Source organism: Erythrolamprus reginae, chromosome 2 (genome assembly GCF_031021105.1).
Source record: "Erythrolamprus reginae isolate rEryReg1 chromosome 2, rEryReg1.hap1, whole genome shotgun sequence".
Classification (NCBI taxonomy): Eukaryota; Metazoa; Chordata; class Lepidosauria; order Squamata; family Dipsadidae; genus Erythrolamprus; species Erythrolamprus reginae.
Window position 1 is genome coordinate 111712541 of NC_091951.1, and position 15717 is coordinate 111728257.

At 40.7% G+C, this 15717-nt stretch overlaps 1 protein-coding gene across 1 annotated transcript in view; it reads left to right on the forward strand.

Moving 5' to 3' along the window:
* COL23A1 (collagen type XXIII alpha 1 chain) overlaps positions 1–15717 on the forward strand; it is a 376723-nt gene that overhangs the window by 334646 nt on the left and 26360 nt on the right. Inside the window, exons 15-20 of the mRNA XM_070739187.1 lie at positions 6359–6412; positions 7184–7228; positions 8886–8975; positions 11173–11262; positions 14038–14088; positions 15064–15114. Coding sequence (XP_070595288.1) covers positions 6359–6412; positions 7184–7228; positions 8886–8975; positions 11173–11262; positions 14038–14088; positions 15064–15114 — 381 coding nt within the window. The remainder of the gene's footprint in view (positions 1–6358; positions 6413–7183; positions 7229–8885; positions 8976–11172; positions 11263–14037; positions 14089–15063; positions 15115–15717) is intronic.

The window sequence follows — 15717 nt, forward strand, 5'->3', positions numbered from 1 at the left end:
CAATCATGTTTGTTCTTTGTCTGTAATGATATATATGCTTGACTAAGTAATTAAGTAAGCAAATAAGTAAATAAATAAATAAATAACCTTCATGTTAATATAATACACATTTGTTCTCTAGTCTGATGAGTTGGGGCATACCAAGCTCTTCACTACTCCATATGCCCAGCTCATACCAGTCTGATACAAATCTTAATACTTTTCTTCTAGTGGTATGCTGCTTGCTGTCTCGTTGTTGTTTCTAAATTTGGAAAGGCAGCTGCATTGCTTCCCAGACAGAATATAATTGTTCCTAAACAGAAAAATTCAGGTCTGTTTTGAAAGTGAGGGCTACCTATCTTTCCTCAGAATGGTGAATACTTGCAACAATTGACACACAAGTAATATTACCAGGTGTTTGTTTACATAATAGATTTCAGTTTAGTAGATACAAGAATAGAGTTTACATTTTTTTTTTCCATTTCAGATGAATACGTAAAAGCAATGCAGTCACATTTTCTGATAACAACAAGTTTGCACAAATTATACTATTTGCCATTGAGGGAAGGCTAGCCTTTGAAACTACTGTTTTAGCTGTGTCGAGTACATTTGAAAAACATCCTAATTTTTTTATAACAGGCTGTGGGGAAACCCAAATTGACGGTAATTGTGGCGTACCAGATGTTCATTTGGATTGGTTTGTTGGAATGGCCTAGCATGTGGCTTTTTTGCCTTGGATTTCTGGATTGTGATCATTAACAAAACTTCTGCTAAACATTTGGTTAATAAAACAGATCCAAATCTGAAGGGATTGTTTACTTTGGTTTGTATTTCTCTAGCTTACTGAAGTGTAGTGACTGATCCTACAGTCGTTTTGATACTAAAGTAACTGGCAGAGTTTATTATGAGAAAGCTTTTTACTCATTACTGAAATTAATATTATCACTTAGCTTTGGCTCGACCAGTGCCAATCCAGTGCAGCATTCTGATTTCTTGAGACAGTCAACCCCCATTAACAGCCACCAATATAATTTAAGTCTTAAACACTTGGAGGCATCAAACTGAGGAAAGCTGAAGCACCATTAACACTGCTTAGTGTTTATCACTTTAGATCAGGAAACTTGACTTTATTTTAGTCAAAGGTCCATAATGACTTTGGACCATATCAGAGAGATATTCCCATTTTACATTTTAGATGACAGCGAAAATCTGATTATTAGAACATACTTACTCTGACTTGTATTTTTGTTTTCAGGGTAATTGTGTGTTATACTTACTGTGTGAAAATACAAGCAAACCTTTGAAGAACTAAATTCTGTTTTCTACTATCCTTCTCCAAAAAAAACCAACCCCAAGAATTCCCCACAAATCTCATGTTCACAACTGGTATCAGGAATGAGACTGCAATGCCCTTGAAATCTTTTTTTGTAGTGGAAAAAAACCCACATGCCAGCAATTATTCACACATGGACTTCCACATGATTGGACTCCAGTTGTGGGAATGCCTTTGTGCTGTTCATAGGTAGACTTCTTTGAATTATTGGACAGCTAAGTGCCACTTCAGTCCTGATTCATACAAGCATGATACATTGATTTGGTTTTATATAAGACTTTTTAAAATGCACATTTGTCCCATACTTGATTTGTGCCCTGAATTAATTTGCACTGGAAGACTTCAGGCATTGCATATTCAGTGTAATATGTCAAAAGGTGTATAACTGTTTGGATTAAATCCAAAAATTTCCTTTTATCAATGAAATGAGTATTTATCCAATAGAGGGCAGTCTTCAGATTGAATTCTTCATGATGGTAGTTAATTTGTATTTCTTAATGAACAACAAGAACTCAATGAACAAGAACAACAAGAACCTGCATGTATATTCATAGGAAACAAAACAAAATCCATTCATATTTAGTGCTTTTATTCAGTGCTTCCTATACAAATGTTGCATATATGTTAATGAACTGATAAATTCAGTTCTCAACACATCAGCCACAATATGTGATAAATTAAAACTACCGAATTTTAGTTTGAAAGGACAGTATTTAGTTTCTCTCAAAATACATATTTTGTATAAAGAAGTAAGAAACAAATAATTATGTTCACTACAAGGATACAATTCATTTTGGGAACTACGGGTAGTCCTCAACTTATAAGGAAAATTGGGATGTCACTTTTAAAATTTTATATTTATGTATTTTAATTTTTAATATTTTATTTGTACACTGCCCACAGTTCCTCTGGAAGAGTGATGGGCAGGCTTAAAATTAATAAATAAATAAATACTTGCATTATTAAGCAAATTGCACCCAATCTTATGAGCCTCTATTGTTGCAATCCATAAGGAAATCATCACAGTTGTCACCTCCAATGAACTTATCTGTTGAATGACCAGCTGGGAAAGTCACAAATGGCAATCGCATACCCCTGGAACACTACAATGGCCATAAGTTTGAATGGTTGCCAAATGAATGGTAATAAGTCAAAAGACTACCTGTAATAAGATGATTGACATAAAAAAGTCAATGCCTCTCTACTTTCTGCTGGACCAAACAGATTTCCATTTTTAAAAATAATTTTTATTTGCTTATATACTTTAAAAAAAACATTTGATATAACAAAACAGTTACAATATTTATATACAGTGATCCCCCGCTCGTTGCGAGGGTTCCGTTCCAGGAACCCCCGCAACGAGCGGGTTTTCGCGAAGTAGCGCTGCGGAAGTACAAACACCATCTGCGCATGTGCAGATGGTATTTTTACTTCCGCAGCGCTAGCGAGGAGCCGAAGATTGAGGACTCAGCTCGGAAGCTGCACGGGTGTTTTAAAAGGTCTCCGCCGGCATGGGGGGCTTCTTAGCACCCCCCCAAACCCGAGTTGGGGGTTCGGGAGGTGGTAGGAAGCCCCCCATGCCGGCGGAGACCTTTTAAAACACCCGTGCAGCTTCCGAGCTGAGTCCTCAAGCCAAGCGCAGAAGTTAGCCTTGAATCCCTTTGAATCCCGCCGCTTCTGCTGGATACGGGCGATGGGGGGGCGAGCTGCCACAGCCCCTGGCTTCCGCGCCGCTCGTCCCACCCACCGCCCGTATCCAGCAGAAGCTGCTGGATTCAAAGTGCTGCTGGGAGCCGCAGGCGAAAGGAGCTCGGGCATCGGAGCGCGGCGCCAGGCATTGTTCTCCGGACCCCGCCCGCTCAGCCCCGCGGCGGCCCTTTCCCTCTCCAGGCTGCAGGCGGGGTCCGGAGAACAATGCCCGAGCTCCTTTCGCCTGCGGCTCCCAGCCCACCGCCTGTCTCCTGCTGCCCGGTTTAGCCAGGACACGAGCGGCGAAATGACTTGGAGGAATGTGAAGCTGAAACCGTCCGGTTTCAGCTTCACATTCCTCCAAGTCATTTCGCCGCTCGTGTCCTGGCTAAACTGGGCAGCAGGAGACAGGCTTTGAGTTTTGGCTGCGGGGGGAGAAGTAGGACTTTCCTAACTCCCTCGCCCCGCAGCCAAAACTCAAAGCCTGTCTCCAACGCGCGCTACGATCTTCCGGGCGAGCCAGGCTCAGCGGATCAAGGCAGCCGCTTGGGCCGAGAGGAGCCGGCCTTGATCCGCTGAGCCTGGCTGGCCCGGAAGATCGTAGCGCGCGTTGGCTGCACCGGCGGCGAAATCGCTCGCCGCTGCAGCCAACGCGCGCTACGATCTTCCGGGCGGGCCAGGCTCAGTGACGGAAGGCAGCCGCTTGGGCTGAGAGGAGCCGGCCTTGATCCGCTGAGCCTGGCTGGCCCGGAAGATCGTAGCGCGCGTTGGCGGATCAAGGCCGGCTCCTCTCGGCCCAAGCGGCTGCCTTCCGTCACTGAGCCTGGCTCGCCCGGAAGATCGTAGCGCGCGTTGGCTGCACCGGCGGCGAAATCACTCGCCGCTGCAGCCAACGCGGGCTACGATCTTCCGGGCGAGCCAGGCTCAGCGGATCAAGGCAGCCGCTTGGGCCGAGAGGAGCCGGCCTTGATCCGCTGAGCCTGGCTGGCCCGGAAGATCGTAGCGCGCGTTGGCTGCACCGGCGGCGAAATCGCTCGCCGCTGCAGCCAACGCGCGCTACGATCTTCCGGGCAAGCCAGGCTCAGTGACGGAAGGCAGCCGCTTGGGCCGAGAGGAGCCGGCCTTGATCCGCTGAGCCTGGCTGGCCCGGAAGATCGTAGCGCGCGTTGGCTGCACCGGCGGCGAAATCGCTCGCCGCTGCAGCCAACGCGCGCTACGATCTTCCGGGCGAGCCAGGCTCAGTGACGGAAGGCAGCCGCTTGGGCCGAGAGGAGCTGGCCTTGATCCGCTGAGCCTGGCTGGCCCGGAAGATCGTAGCGCGCGTTGGCGGATCAAGGCCGGCTCCTCTCGGCCCAAGCGGCTGCCTTCCGTCACTGAGCCTGGCTCGCCCGGAAGATCGTAGCGCGCGTTGGCTGCACCGGCGGCGACATTGCTGCCGGCTTGGCTTCGCTCGCCGCTGCAGCCAACGCGCGCTACGATCTTCCGGGCCAGCCAGGCTCAGTCACGGAAGGCAGCTGCTTGGCCCGGGATGCTGGGCCGAAAGGAGCCGGGCTTGAAGATCGCAGCGCGCGTTGGCTGCGGTGGCGAGGGCTTGCAATAGAGGGTGGAGGAAGCGGCCATGGGAGGGCGAGCTGCCTCAGGGAGGAGGATCGGGCGGGACCAGGTGGGGGCTGGAATTTCTCCGCCAGGGCGAAGGGCGGGCGAGCGGGTGCTGGGGAGGGCTTCTCGCCCTCCCGACAGCAAGAGGGGGGAGCGAACGGCGTGGGCAGGCGAAGGGCGGGCGAGCGGCAGCGAGGAGTTTGCGTGGGCGGTGGGGAAACTCCTCGCTGACGCCAGCAAGAGGGGGAAGACCCAGGGAAGCCGCTGCCATCTACGCATGCGTGCCCGGCACGCATGCGTAGATGGTATTTTGACTTCCGGGTTGAAAAATCGCGAATTACCCTGTTCGCAATGGTCGGGGACGCAATAACCGGGGGATCACTGTACATGTATATTTCTAGGGTTGTCTTACAGTATTTGTATTTGGCAAATAATTTGTGCTTATTTGCTACTTTAATATAATTTTATAATCAATTTCACTTTGAAATATAACATTTGATTTCTTTGATTTCTTTGATATATTTTGATTTATATGCCACCCAACTCCCAGAGGACTCTAGGTGGCTTACAACAAAAAATGACATCTAAGAGAGACAATTTAAAAGACAATTTAAAACCACCCTAATAAAATCATACATATCTTTTCTTTTGTGGCCGGATCAAAAAGATGTGTCATTGATCAACAGCCCCAGGCCTGCCAGCAGAGCCAGGTCTTTAAGGCTTTCCGGAAGGCCAATAGGGTGGGGATAGTACAGATCTCAGGAGGTAACTGGTTCCAGAGAGCCGGTGCCAACACAGAGAAGGCCCTCCTCCATGGCTCCACCAACTGACACTGCTTAACTGACGGGACTGGAGAAGGCCAACCCTGTGGGCCCTTATTAGCCGCTGGGAGCTGTGTGGCAGAAGGCAGTCCCAAAGATAGTCTGATCCTAAGCCATGTAGGGCTTTATAGGTGATAATTCAACACCTTGAATTGCGACCAGAGACTGATTAGAAGACAGTGCAGCTCACAGAGAGTTGGTGTGATGTGGATGTACCTAGATGCACCAACAACAGCTCACGCTTCTGGACTAGTTGTAGTCTCTGAACACTTTTCAAGGGTCGTCCCATGTAGAGTGTGTTGCAGTAGTCTAACTATATAAGGGCATGTGTGAATGATATATATCATATATATTATATAGCATAATATAACATGATATTGTATATAAGTACTTATCTTTATCACAATAATGATATCCTCTATTAATACAAAATTAATCATTAACGTATTTTCTTTTATCTTACCTTGACCCTTGTATTTCCCAAAAATCTTATGGTATGGTTGCATGGTGTTGATAATCCAAGACTTCCCACATTGCGAGAATCTCAGAATAGTTAAGTTTATATATTAGTATCTGTCAACTATTGCTAGTTGCAGAGCTTGAAAAAGAAGGAAAACAAGTTTTCCATGAAGTGACAACTTGGAGATGTGTCATTATTTGTTATAAGACAGATGGCTCTTATCACCTCATAATACATGTGATGCAAGATTCAGTAAATAGAAACTTTATAAGTTTCCTTGCATTGTGGAATAAATTCCCTGCAGTTAAATATTAGATAGTCTACTACAAAGACATTTCTCTGTGTTATCATTGTTGCTTAAACTAACTCTTGTTTGTTTTCTAAAAGTTATTCAGTACATGATTATTTATAAATGCTTTATTTCTTAAATATTACTATTAACAACAGCAACAAAATCCTTCTTATTCTTTGTTTTAGGGGCCACCAGGGCCTCAAGGGGAACCAGGGCCTCAAGGTACTCCAGGACCAAAGGTTAGATTTCAGTTCCTTTTAAAAAAAAATGTTGGTCTACACCAGGGGTGTCAAACTTGCTGGCTGGAGAATTCTGGGAGTTGAAGTCCACCAGTCCTAAAGTTGCCAAGGTTGGACATCCCTATTCTACCAATGGCCATTTGGTGGCACAATTATTGATCCATGTGAGTTATTCTGTTAATGACATCCTTTGAGAACTGATCAGATCAGTGATGAGTTTAGAAGATTAACGTGTAGAGGTATACAAGTAGCAGGCATCAGAATTTTGGGGGATAATTTATATATTTTAATTTATATGGTAATATGCATTAGGTTTCTTTATATGGTTACTTGGATTTTCTAAGAGGTTCTTAATAGCTATCTATTGAAGATCTAACAATTTACTTGATCGACAACAAAAACAACATAACTGAAGTGTAGCAAATGTTACTTTATACTCAACAGGATCTTCAGGAAGGGGGGCGTTGACTTGCTTGGATCTCCAAGATTGCCTTTGTTTAAAAGTTAGAGCTGGAAGATATTTAAATTAGATTAAAATGGGTGTTTTAATTCTGAAATATAAAATCATAAATTCAGGTAAGTGGACATGGAATTGCAGTCTGAAGAAACTGAGTGCTTTGACTAAAATATCCAGCTTTATTGACAGTTCTTCAGGCTTTAAGAATCACTATTATACTTACATGTAGTGCAAGAAAATAAAAGTTATTTTGTATAACTTAATTTGAACTGACATTCTTTATCCTAAATTATTCATTTTCTTTAATACTTTAGGGGGAGCTTGGCTTGCCTGGTCCACCTGGAGTTGATGGAGAGAGGGTATGTTTCAGGATTAGTGGATTCACTATGAAAGTGTTTGGCTGAATTTATTTTAAAATATGCTCCTCAAAAAAAATAAAGGGAACATTCAAATAACACATCCTAGATCTGAATGAATGAAATATTCTCATTGAATACTTTGTTCTGTACAAAGTTGAATGTGAAATTGATTGTCAATCAGTGTTGCTTCCTAAGTGGACAGTTTGAATTCACAGAAGTTTGATTTGCTTGGAGTTATATTGTGTTGTTTAAGTGTTCCCTTTATTTTTTTGAGCAGTGTAGAAAATTATTATTATGGCTACCGTTCTATATTTTATTAGCTGTAAATGCAGTTAATTAAGTAGTTAGTTAAAAGATTGAACTGAAATTGTCAAAGTTATTAAAATAATCAGAATCTTCAAGGACTTATGAGGACTTTATAAATATAGGCCTGTTTATTGCTATTTTGAACAAACATTACTGACAGAAATAAACAGAAAGAGCAATATTTTTACTTGTCAAACTTCTCTCTCATTTTGTGAGGCCCAGCAATCAAATGTAATTTATATTACAAAAGAAAATTAAACAAAGAAAGAAATTCTGGAAGTTAAAGTTAGAAATCAAAAGACAAGCAAAATAGAAAGGTGTCATTATTATCCCTTGAAATATTTGGGGTTGACTGAAGTTCAGGCAAGCTTTATCTGTATACAAATTTACTCTATCAGATATTCAAAATCATTTAAATGGGGTTGTGCAAAGTCTTCAAAGGAAGCTTTTCTGGAGACAGCTTGGTGTTTTTTTACAAAGCAGCAAGCTGTGAAAAAAAGATGTGGGTTTTTTCAGTAATTTATATTACTGAAATTTATATTATTATATAAATTATTATATTATATTATATTATTATATTCAGTAATTTATATTATTGCACACTTTACATTGTGCAAAAGCAAAGGATTTGCACAGCACTTCAGAATGCAGAGCCCTTAAATTTTCTGAACTATTTAGAGGTTTGGTACATAAGCCACCATAGAGTTAAACCATTGCAGAATTGAATGTATCTACATGCTATTAAGATGTCTTTGAAGACATCTTGCAGAAGTAAATATTGGAAGTTTCACTACAGGCTAGATCATCCAAGAAATAAATATTGAAAGTTCTACCAACAGGCTATATCATTCAAGAGTCTTGGTCTCATGACAAAAAGAGGCTTATGAACTGTAGGCTTGTAGTAGGAAAAAAAGAACCGTACAGAGCAAATAGCAAATAGTAATGCAAATATTTCTCTGGAACCTTGCTGAGAAGTGCAGTTCATCTTCTCTCAAAGTAAGTAATCCACTGAAAATTAATATATCCTCCCCAACCATTATTACCCAACACAACAATGCAGTAACACCGCCATCTTGTTTAGCTTCCTATCTGGTTCTTTATTAGCCATTCCACAGTTATGTTCTGAGATTACAAATTTGATCCAAAATGATAAATTTTGTGCAGGAAAGTGTTTGGTAACAGAATCTCGAGGAAATATTTTCCACTCTGAGAAATGTTGTTCTACTCTTTATCATCGGCATTTGATTGTAAGCAGGGCTTTCTTCCATAAGCACAATTTAATGTGTATCTGAGAAGTTCTGAAAACAAATCCTTTGAATTAAACCCCATCTACTTTTGCTTTTTATTACAGGGATTGAAAGGATCAAAGGGAGATCAAGGAAGCACTGGACTAGTAGGACAGAAGGGAGAGATTGGAGAAGTGGGCATGATTGGTTTACCTGTACGTCTGTATCTAATTTTTTTCATTTGACTTGTTTGGCAACCTCTAACACAGCATTTCTCATCCTTGACAACTTTAATATGCCTGGACTTCAACTCCCAGAATTCCCCAGCCAGTATGCTGGCTGGAGAAATCTGAAAGTTGAAGTCCATGCATCTTAAAGTTGCTAAAGTTAAGAAACACTGCTCTAACGACTCCATACCATTGAGTGACATCCCTAAGGGGGGATGAGTCAAATAGTTTTTATCTGTGTCAGATTTGGGATTTTAGGGAGACAAATATGCATGGAAACAGAAGTGGTCTTATTCCCATCATTAAAACAATCCTAAATCCAATCCTAGCTTACAATTGGGTCACTAAATTGTAATGATATTCCTCACTTATTGACCATTCATTTAGTGATTGTTTGACACTAAAACAGCACTGAAAAAATATTTCACAATTGTTTCTCAAAGGTGTAGCTGACCTAGCATCCCCCACAATCGTGTTTATGATTTGCAACTGGACCACAGTTCACAACATTCTGTGGATGTGTGATTGCCATTTGCAAGCCTCATAGTCCAACAAGCAAAGTCATTGGGGAAGCCAACAGGAAGTGGCAAGTTACGGTCATCTGATGTTGCATTTAATTACCCACGATGATTTGTTTAATGGTTGTAGCTGGTACTGACAGAACTGATGTTGTAAAGTCACTGCAGCCACATAACATCATGCTTAACAATCATGCTGCTTAATGATGCCGGGCCTTATTGTGGTCAGTAAGTGAGGATTGTCTTTACTATGGTTTTGATACCAAATACCTCCGAGACCGCCTCCTGCCACACGAATCCCAGCGACCGATTAGGTCCCACAGAGTGGGCCTTCTCCGGGTCCCGTCAACTAAACAATGTTGGTTGGCGGGCCCCAGGGGAAGAGCCTTCTCTGTGGTGGCACCGGCTCTCTGGAACCAACTCCCCCCGGAGATTAGAACTGCCCCTACTCTTCCTGCCTTCCGTAAACTCCTTAAAACCCACCTTTGCCGTCAGGCATGGGGGAATTGAAACATCTCCCCCTGGGCATGTTTAATTTATACATGGTATGCTTGTGTGTGTGTCTGTTAGTATATGGGGTTTTTAAATCTTTAAATATTTTAAACTTACTCAGATTATTTATGATTTGTTTTACTCTGTTGTGAGCCGCCCCGAGTCTTCGGAGAGGGGCGGCATACAAATCTAAATAATAAATAAATAAATAATAAATAAATAAATTGCAGTGGCAAATTTTTGCTTTTTTTTCTTTTTTTCTTTTTACTTTTTGCTTAACAACCAAGTGGTGGAATTTTCTCAGCATCTCCTCAGTGAAGTTTTTAGATAACAGTGGCAGGGATTTTGAGTGACCACTGTTTTTTCAGTATTTTGCTTCTCTAGAACAGTGTTTTCCAACCTTGGCAACTTGAAGGTATCTGGACTTCAACTCCCAGAATTCCCCAGCCAGCATTCGCTGGCTGGGGAATTCTGGGAGTTGAAGTCCAAATATTTTTAAGTTGCCAAGGTTGGGAAACACTGCTCGAGAGAGACAGCCATTGCTGCAAATCTCAATTTAAAGGCAGAAATCTTTGCCTCTCTTGTATTTTATTTTTAAGGCTCTGTTTTGGTAATCAGGTTTTTTTTTTAATTCTACTTCCTAATAAAGTCAATACCATCTGTGGAAGTTCCAAAAAGTAGTATGTAAGAAGCATACATTACACTCTCATTTTCCCCTCTTATTCCCCCCCCCCTTTCTCTATTCAAATTCCTGAGTTAATTGATTGGTTGGTTGGTTTGACACAAAATCTTTTCTTTTTGCAAATGTGCATCCTGCAATATAATTTGAGCACATTGTATTCCTGTGGCCCACCACCAGATATATCTATAGATATAAGGGGATTCTGAAAAAATGGCAGTGGGTGATACAATTTCTTAGTTGAAAAGCTGGAGAATACTTTGTATTAGGCTGCATCGGTAACTTTATTCCAGTTTAAAGAAGCTTTTAAAAGGTTATCTTCCAGATACATGTATATACTATATTGTTTATTATTTCCTCTTCAGAACCTTTCCAGCTAATCCCCCCAGTCTTTTTCAGGGAGGGACTTAGAAGATCTCAGAGTGAAATGCATGGTGGTGAGATAAACTTTTTGGCCAATTAACAGTGTTTCATACTTTTGTTTCATAACTTACAGGGCCCCAAAGGATTGAAAGGAGAGCAAGGAAACCCTGGAGCAATGGGACAGAAAGGAGAGATAGGAGAAATGGGCTTATCTGGTCCATCGGTATGGTCTGCCTTCAGTACAACTTGATTTTTTGTCAAAAAGTAGCTAATATAAGCCTGTTTATTATAGTAATCTGTAGAAGACTAAGCTGGGTATTTTAACTGCTGAATTCTATAGATCAGGAGCTTTTGAACTTTTGCTAAGGAAGCCTGAGAAACTATTACCAGGTTTTTCTTTTAGGGCATAAGTAGGCCGTGTGCTCAGCCTCCATAGTTATACAAATTGCTAGGACAGCCATCTTCGCAAGCTATTCCTCTTAATTATATTACACCTCTCTCTGTTTCTTCTTCGGACATTCAGCATATTCAGACCAGTGGTGAAATTCAAAAATGTTCCCTCCAGGTTCTGTGGGCGTGGCTTGGGGCGCGTGGCTTAGTGGGAGTCATGTAACTGGGTGGGCATGGCCCATGTAAAAAAAATTAGCATTTTTAACTACCAGTTCTGGTAATTTAAAAATACTTTTAAAAAGTTTTTAAAAGTTCCGACAATCAGCTGTGCCCACGGAATCTTTTTTTACCCTTTTAAAGCACTTTATTTTACTACTGTTTCTGGCAAAAAGGTAGTAAAAATGCTTTAAAATGTTTTTTTTTAAAGTTCCAACTATCACGCAGGCACAGCTGATGGTCGGAACCTTTTAAAACCTTTTTAAAAGCATTTTTTGCAATTCAGGTGAATCTTTCAGGTAGCATTTCACCCAAAATTCAGATACTATCCACTCAGCTCTCTTCCCAAGCCATTTGAAGCAGCGCTGTAGAAGCAAGGGGAAATATGTGAGATTTCCCCTGAACAATTTTTGCTTTTTGGACTGAGGGAAGCTTATTTGCCTTGCCTCCTAGCTATATGACAAGCGCCTGGGAAGTTAAAAGATCCAGGCAGTTCCAATGGGCATAAATATTTATTGCAAACCTTAGCTCTTTAGAAGAATCTGAACTACTAATGGACCAAGCAACTTGGCGGTAGATAAGAGTCAATGGAATTCAAGGTGGGCTGGACTTAGATCTCTTGTGGGTGCAAAGGGACTCAACTGACGATGATTGACCCCTCCTCAGGCTCAGTCTCGTCATCAGCTATGCTTCTCAAAGCCTGATTGGAGGAAGGATGAGGCCACAAATACTGTTTAGGGTATTTCTCACTGCCATTAGTGGCACAAAATCCTGAATATAACTTTGGATTATGTAAAAAACAAGGATAGTAATCTTAAGGCTAAGAATCATCTGAAACACATAGGTTGCCCATTTATCACTGAAGCTTTAGTTTGAAGCTTTTTAGATGAACTACTTAATACCCAAGGATAATTCGGTTCTACTACTGAGATGAAACTTCCAGAATCTATGCAATCCTGCCTTTAATGCCACTCTTTTTTTGTTTTAAGACAACAATTTTTCTTATAAATTGATATTGGCACCCAATTGAATTAAAGTCCACCCTTTCTTTCTCCTTCCTGTTCCAATATAAAATAAGGCCAGATTTGAGAGTAAAAAGTAATCAATATAAAATTTGGCACAACCATAAAAGGAACATTCCTCAATTCAGAAGATATTTTGAAATCATTTTTGTGACTTTAAAACTTATAAATGTCAGACATTTACAATATAAATTTGTTTACTTTGTTTATTTGTTTAACATACTGTATGTGGCTGTCCATCACAAATATATGAACAAGGCAGCTAACCATTAAAACAATAAATAAAATTATAAATAACGTATCAATACCAACAATCTTTCCAGTTTACATAAACAAGAAATGGGCTCATCCACATCCATTTACATGTATCATCTTTTTTTTTTAACCTGAAGACATTAATGGATATATACATGTGTATTGGATTTGGATGTATATAATACTAACTGTATTTGAATCACATATAGTGTTTTTTTCCTAGTAAATCAATTTTCAGTCAAAACCCTTGTTAGATATTACATTAGTACATTTTATACTGACTACTTTGGTTTTCCATTCTTCATATGTTAACGTTTTCATAAAAGTCACTACAAAGAGGAACTATGTTAAAAGTTTATATAAATATGTCAGTGTATTTGTAAATGATAATAAATCTTCTATCCTAGAGAGCCATAGGCCTTAAGAGGAGCGAAAGAGCTTCTTTGTGCAGCTATGGGATTTGACCAACCTCAATGTTGGTTCTAGTTGGCCAAAGAAACCAATAATTTGATTACTCCTAATCATCAAACCATCTTTAACATTCATTGTGGAGACATGACTCCCTTGCTGATAACAGTATATGTTAGAGAGGTTTTCCCAAACTATGTGATTATCTGGTTATGGATATAAGAGCAATCCTTTTTTATAAAAAAAACCCATCCTTCTGCTGAAGTCTAATTGGAAAATCAGCTAAAATAACACTTCCAGAGAAAACAAAGTGACTTGTCTTCCTTTATCTAGAATTAGAGGAAGATGCCTTAGCAGTTAAAGAAACTGAGCTTGCCAATTGGAAAGCTGTCGGCCTAGGTTCAAAACCTGAGCACTGTGTAACAGAGTGAGTTCCTGTTACGTGCTTCAGCTCCTGCCCACCTACCAGTTTGAAAGCATGCAAATGCGAGTAGATAAATAGGTACACTTTGGTGGGAAGTAATATCATTCTAGTTGCCACAGGACCACAGAAACTCTTATAACAATACTGGCTTTCTCGGCTAAGAAACAGAGATCAGCACTGCCCCCTAGAATCAGACACAACTGGACAGGGGACAACTTTATCTAGAACTATCCTCAGTTATCATTATTTATATTTCTTTTTACGGTATTTGCGGTATTTTTAGGGTATTGATGGACGTAAAGGAGAACCTGGGACACCCTGCGAGCAAAACCTTGTAAGTTGTCACCAATTGAACTATATACTTGTCAGATATCAAGTTACTATCAAAATATGCCAAGGTGTAAAATTACAGCCTTGTTATAAAAACAGCAGTCCAGTGTTCTGTAATAAACATATTTGTGTGCTTGTTTTGAGCATGTAATAATTAAGGTAGTTGGGGGGAAAAGTAAAATGTACAGTTAAAATGTAATTAAACTATACATAAAAGTATTAAAGTGTTCAGGGCATTTAAGAGTGTTTTCATATCTGGAATCAAGTCATTTATTTGGAAATTATTCATTTAAATTGGATGGCAAGGCTGCTTACAATCAAAAATAATTTAAGATCATAACATAAAGCTGGAGATTACAACCTGCCCAGAGATTGTACAACTACAATCTTTATGACTGTAGTTACCAGACACACTAAAGCAATAAGGCTTTAAGGTAGGAAACAGTAACTATCTGTTACTGCAAAATAGCACGAGGTTGTGGGATAAGGTTTCAAAAGTTTTGGTTAGAAAGAGCTTCAAGTTGCACAAGAAGCTAAAAGGCCACAAATTGCCCATCTCTGATGCAGTATTGCTTCACATGTATGAAATTCCTGTCTAGATTGTTGTATGCCATGATCATGCATTTCTTCTGCCGTCTGGCAGGCTTTATTGCTGAGTAGTAGAATTTGTATCGATTGAGTATTTCAGGAAAAATATACTCAGAAACAGAGTGTATGATATTATAGTAACATTGCAATTCTAAGAGAAGAGATGGGCACCCTTAAATCTGTAAAAAATTGATTGCATCATAGGGATATATTGCAGAAAACACTATATTATCCCCAGGCTCACTCTTTAGAAGAATAATTTTAAAATAGTTTTCCCATCTATAATTGCTGTGATTTTTCAATAATGACATCCTACTTTTCATTTTGAAGAGTTACCTGTCTTCATGTGTGGTTTCACAGTTCAGATTTGTAATGTCATTTACATATGCAGGTCATACCTGAACCAGGGCCCCCTGGTGTACCAGGTCTACCAGGTCCTATGGTAAGTGTTACCAAAATCTTCTTCTTGCACAAGTAGCTTGGCTAAGCTATTGACAACTCAGCAGTTTATGTGTACCGCCCCCCCCCCCCGCAACAAAGCATATCACTTTGAATTAAAAATAATAATCTTTGATTATCATTGCAAATATTTACAGATAGTCCTCGAGTTACATCCATTCATTCAGTAACCCTTCAAAGTTATGACATTAGTGGGTGAATGGCAGTTACAACAGATCCTCAAAAATCAGGCCATTGTAGTGATTATGTGATTAATTTTGGGGCACTTGGCAACCAGCCCACGTTTACAGCTGGTTGCAGGATCCCATGGTCACTTTCTCCTGTCCTGGGTCAACTGCTTCTACTTCAAGTCCCCCCTCCACCTGTCAGTGTCTCCTGCTGACCTTCACCATCTTCTTCCCTCCACTGCTGATCCATGTTCCAGGAGCTGGACAAGGATGCAACCTCAGGATATGTACAGTGAGTGCCAATGGAGCTTCATCTGTCAAAGAGAGCTCACCAGGTCCAGCCACAGAGGATTCAACAGAACATAGTCAGCAGAGCAGGAGAGCAGGCAGAGCTGACCCATCTTCTGTTTCCAGGAGCA